The 5,197-nt window shown below is 42.2% G+C and overlaps 1 protein-coding gene across 1 annotated transcript in view; it reads left to right on the top strand.

Annotated features, from left to right (window-relative positions):
* Nucleotides 1–5,197, top strand: part of LOC106873287 (DNA-directed RNA polymerase III subunit RPC2) — a 78,329-nt gene that overhangs the window by 52,468 nt on the left and 20,664 nt on the right. The window contains exons 22-23 of the mRNA XM_052965909.1: nucleotides 642–785; nucleotides 3,057–3,105. Coding sequence (XP_052821869.1) covers nucleotides 642–785; nucleotides 3,057–3,105 — 193 coding nt within the window. The remainder of the gene's footprint in view (nucleotides 1–641; nucleotides 786–3,056; nucleotides 3,106–5,197) is intronic.

Raw genomic sequence — 5,197 nt, 5'->3', positions numbered from 1 at the left:
TATATATATATATATATATTTATATATATTCTTTTATTCTTTTTCTTTTATTTGTTTCGGTCATTTGACTGCGGCCATGCTGGAGCACCGCCTTTAGTCGAGAAAATCGACCCCAGGACTTATTCTTTGTAAGCTTAGTACTTGTAAATGAGTATCACTGTCATACAAGCAGGGTCGTTCCCTTCCAATGTTCTGTTAAAACATGTTTAGTCATGAGGAAATATCACCTTGTTTGGAAACAGGTGGCAGGAAAAATGTAAGATGCCTGTCGTGTGTGTGTGTGTGTGTATCATCATCATCATCATCGTCGTCATCATCGTTTAACATCAGCTTTCTATGCTGGCATGGGTTGGACAGTTTGACTGAGGACTGGCAAGTCAGAAGGCTGCACTGTGTTTGTCTCCCATCACCGCTTGACAACCAGTGTTGGTTTGTTTATGTCCCCGTAGCTTAGTGGCTTTGCAGAAAAAGGCTGACAGAATAAGTCCTGGGGTTGATTCATTTAACTAAAATTTCTTCAAAGCAGTGCTCTAGCATGGCCACAGTCTAATGACTGAAACAAAAGATGAAAGAAGTAATTATGTCATTTTTACACTGCTGCCTTTTTAAGATTTAAACAATATTTTCCTCTGTTTTTGCAGGTATCGAGGCCCAGTGCCGTCTTATGTGGAAAAGGTGATGATCACATCAAACATGGAAGAATCATTCTTAATCAAGTTACTACTACGACAAACCAGACGCCCTGAACTTGGGGACAAATTCAGTAGTCGCCATGGGCAGAAAGGGTGAGTAAAAGGTTATATTGAAGGGTCAAAATATTGGCCAGTCTCTGACAGGTTTTTGGTCGAGCCTATGGCAGTGGAAACCTCTGGTGTCTCGGCTCCCAGAACATATTCCTGGTCATTCCTATTGGGGCAGAGATGACTATCTGCAAGTATGAGTCCTGTGAGTCAGAATAGCTGTTTCAGTGCATCTCCCTCATATCTTCCAGGGCAACGCCTTTCCCATTTTGTCTTCTGAGATCACGAGGCAGTCTGACAGACCTTTTCAGATATTTCTCTGCTGTGAGGAAGAGGAAAGATACAATAATTTTGGCAGGGCCTGTCACTTCATACATACATACATACATACATACATACATACATACATACATACATACTGAAAATATCATCATCATTATCATCATTTAACGTCTGTTTTCCATGCTGGCATGGGTTGGATGGTTTGACTGAGGACTGGCAAGCCAGATGGCTGCACCAGGCTCCAATCTGATCTGGCAAAGTTTCTACACCTGGATGCCCTTCCTAATGCCGACTACTGCATGGGGGCCAGTCAGGCGGTACTGGCATCAACCATGCTCGAGGGGTGCTTTTTACAGGAGCCAAACAATGTGTTTGATCCTTGTTAGTGGACCTCATACTCAGAAGGGCCTACTTCCATGAGGTACATATGTACCTCCATGACATACATATGTACCTCCATGAGGTACATATGTATCTCCATGACATACATGTGTACCTCCATGAGGTACATATGTACCTCTGTGAAGTACATATGTACCCCTATGAGGTACATATAATGTATGTTTACACACATGAACTCCTGCACATACATGCATGCACTTACATTTGCATTTGTTCAGACTTAATGAAATATACTCACAGACATGCACTTGTACACGCCCATAAACTAATGTGCATATGCACACACATGCATACATGCATTTTCACATACATGTACTGCTATTTAAGGTATCTGCACTCATGTATACATGCATTTGCACACGTAAGTACTTATTAAATGAAACTGCTTTTTACGTGCCGCCGGCACGGGAACACCCTGACTGACTCCCATGCTGGTGGCACGTAAAAAGCACTATCCGAACATGGTCGATGCCAGGCCCGCCTGACTGGCTCCTGTGCTGGTGGCACATAAAAAGCACCATTCAAGCATGGCCGATGCCAGGCCCGCCTGACTGGCTCCTGTGCTGGTGACACATAAAAAGCACCCACTACACTCTTGGAGTGGTTGGCATTGGGAAAGGCATCCAGCTGTAGAAACTTTGCCAAATCAGATTGGAGCCTGGTACAGCCGCTGGCTCTCCAGACCTCGTTTAAACTGTCCAACCCATGTCAGCATGGAAAACGGACGTTAAACGATGAGGATGATGATGATGATGATGATATTAATATGATAATTGCATTGGTGCCACATAGAAGGCACTGGTGCTGGTGCCCTGTATAAAGCACCCTGTCCCCATTCTGTAAAGTGGTTGGGGTTAGGGTGGGCATCCAGCTATAGAGACCAGGCCGAAGCAGACATCTGGAGTCTGGTGCAGCTCTCCAGCTGTGGTCAAACCATCCAACCCATGCCAATGTGGGAAATGGACTTTAAATGATGATGATGGCTTACAAACACACACATGCATTCATGTACACATGTTCACTGATATGCACATGCACACATATATACTCTTTTAGTCTTTTACTTGTTTCAGTCACTTGACTGTGGCCATGCTGGAGCACCGCCTTTAGTCGAGCAAATCGACCCCAGGACTTGTTCTTTGTCAGCCTAATACTTATTCTATCAGTCTCTTTTGCTGAATTGCTAAGTTACGGGGACGTAAACACACCAACATCGGTTGTCAAGCGATGTTGGGGGGACAAACACACACACACACACACACATATGTATACATATACATATATACGACGGGCTTCTTTCAGTTTCCGTCTACCAAATCCACTCACAAGGCTTTGGTCGGCCCAAGGCTATAGTAGTAGACACTTGCCCAAAGTGCCCCGCAGTGGGACTGAACCCGGAACCATGTGGTTGGTAAGCAAGCTACTTACCACACAGCCACTCACACACTCACACAAACACACACACACTCTTATTTAATGAAGCATGTTCATACACAAACACACAACAACTTGTGCATTCTCATACACTAATACATGAATGTGCAGATGCACACATACATGTGCTTATGCACATGTATGTGTGCACGCACACACACACCTGCTCTTATTTAAAGAATCAATTCTTTGTTTCAGTGTTTGCGGTTTGATTGTACCCCAAGAAGACATGCCATTTACTGATCAGGTGAGTGTTGTTTATATTCTAATCTCCATTGGTGTTACCATTTTATGTCCGCTTTCCATGCTGGTATGGGTTGGACGGTTTGACTGGGGACTGGTGAACCAGATGGCTGCACCTGTTATTTGAATTTTTTTTATTATTTAAATATTAGGAATTGTTTAAGAAATAGTTAAAATACTTTGTGTGTTATAAGAAGTACAACCAATTTATGGCACATAAAGTTCAACAACAAAATCTTGTGTGGCCACACTTGGAATTTGCATCACATGTCTGGAGCCCCTATCTTGCCCTGGACATTGACCTCCTGGAAACTGTTCAGAGAGGTGCAACCATGCGAATACCTTCCACCAGGCATCCACCATACTCTGAACCCCTTGCTTCCCTGGGCATAAATATGTTGAAGCTCCGACGTCTGACAACTGACTTGGTAAACACCCACAAAATTATTAACTGTCGCACCAACAGCCACCTTGAGCACCTTTTTCAGCTCCATGTGTCTAACACACATGGGTATGCCTACAAAGTCAGAAAACAGCACATCGCCCATCACTTTCACAAACATTTTTTCACACTCAGAGTTGCTGAAGCATGGAACAGACTACCTGCATCAGTTGTTAGTTGCCGAGACATTGCATCCTTTAAAATCTCTATGATTCCTTCACTTCCATACGCATGCACACATGTCTATCATGACTCATGCACTGTTCACTGTCCTGACTCTTGTACATGATTCTATGTGTTATACATGCACCTTTGATGAGTTGTAGTGCACCTGAGCACTATACACCATAATTTCATTATTATACTGACCCCGCAAGGGTTGTATGAACCCTGGTTAAGAACCATCAGCAGAAATTAACTAAACAACAAAATAGTATCAAAATATTTCAGAGTTGTTCTTGTTTAACAAATGATTTTGATCTGAGATTGTGTGTGTGTGTGTGTGTGTGTGTGTGTGTGTGTGGAAATTGAAGCAATCACATACATTGGCCATTTAATTACACACAGCTGTTCAGTTCAAATTTAAATTTATTTCACGAGCTGTCAAAACTGTGACCTGGTCATTGACACAGTTTCCCTACTTTTGACACGTCGTTAAATTAATTTTAATTTAAAGTGAATTTAACAACTTTTGTCTTATTAAATGGTGAGAATGTCTCTTCCACGACATAATTGCAACAAAGAAAGTAAATCCAAGAAATGCCAAAGAAGAAAATAAAGTAGAAAACCTATATTTCTGGAACATAAATCCTAAAAAGCTGCAATAATGCAATAAATCACTGCAGAAGGTAATTAGCAGTATCAACAACTCCAACAACGACCACCACCGTTGATATCACATTACATATAATAACAACTTTAAGTATTATACATGTATTTCAACAGTAATCTCGTTTATGAAACTCTTCGAAAGTCAGTCAACAAAAACACACAAATCAGACAAAAATATGTCAAACGCACACCCTCCACCTTGATCGGCGTTTTACAACCTTTTAAGGACGACAAACAATTTTGTATCACTAAACATCAGACAAGACGTACTTTCTCTCGTATCGTCTACTTGTTTCAGTCATCAGTTTGCGGTCATGCTGGGGCACCGCCTTGGAGAATCTTTAATCGAATGAATCGATTCCCCCCGTTATTTTTTCTTCTTTATAAGCCTGGTATTTATTTGATCGTTTTCTTTTGCTGAACTACTAAGTTACGAGGGCATATAAACACCAACACCAATTTCCAAGAGGCGGTGGGGGATAAAAACAGGCAACTGCCAGAGTGGCCTTCGTGCCGGTAGCACATAAAAGCACCCACTACACTCTTGGAGTGGTTGGCGTTAGGAAGGGCATCCAGCCGTAGAAACTCTGCCAAATCAGATTGGAGCCTGGTGTAGCCATCCGGTTCACCATTCCTCAGTCAAATCATCCAACCCATGCTAGCATGGAAAGCAGACGTTAAACGATGATGATGATGATGATGATGATGATCTTGCACAAATGTAACATCTACATACGGATTCAGAAATGCTGAAATATGCAGATGTGCTCCCAGGGGACACAGCTTGAATTTTAATTCCATCTTTAGACAGACAAGCTAGTAG

This window comes from Octopus bimaculoides, chromosome 2, assembly GCF_001194135.2.
Source record: "Octopus bimaculoides isolate UCB-OBI-ISO-001 chromosome 2, ASM119413v2, whole genome shotgun sequence".
Classification (NCBI taxonomy): domain Eukaryota; kingdom Metazoa; phylum Mollusca; class Cephalopoda; order Octopoda; family Octopodidae; genus Octopus; species Octopus bimaculoides.
Note: the sequence above shows the minus strand (reverse complement) of the source record. Positions and strands in the feature narration are given on the sequence as shown.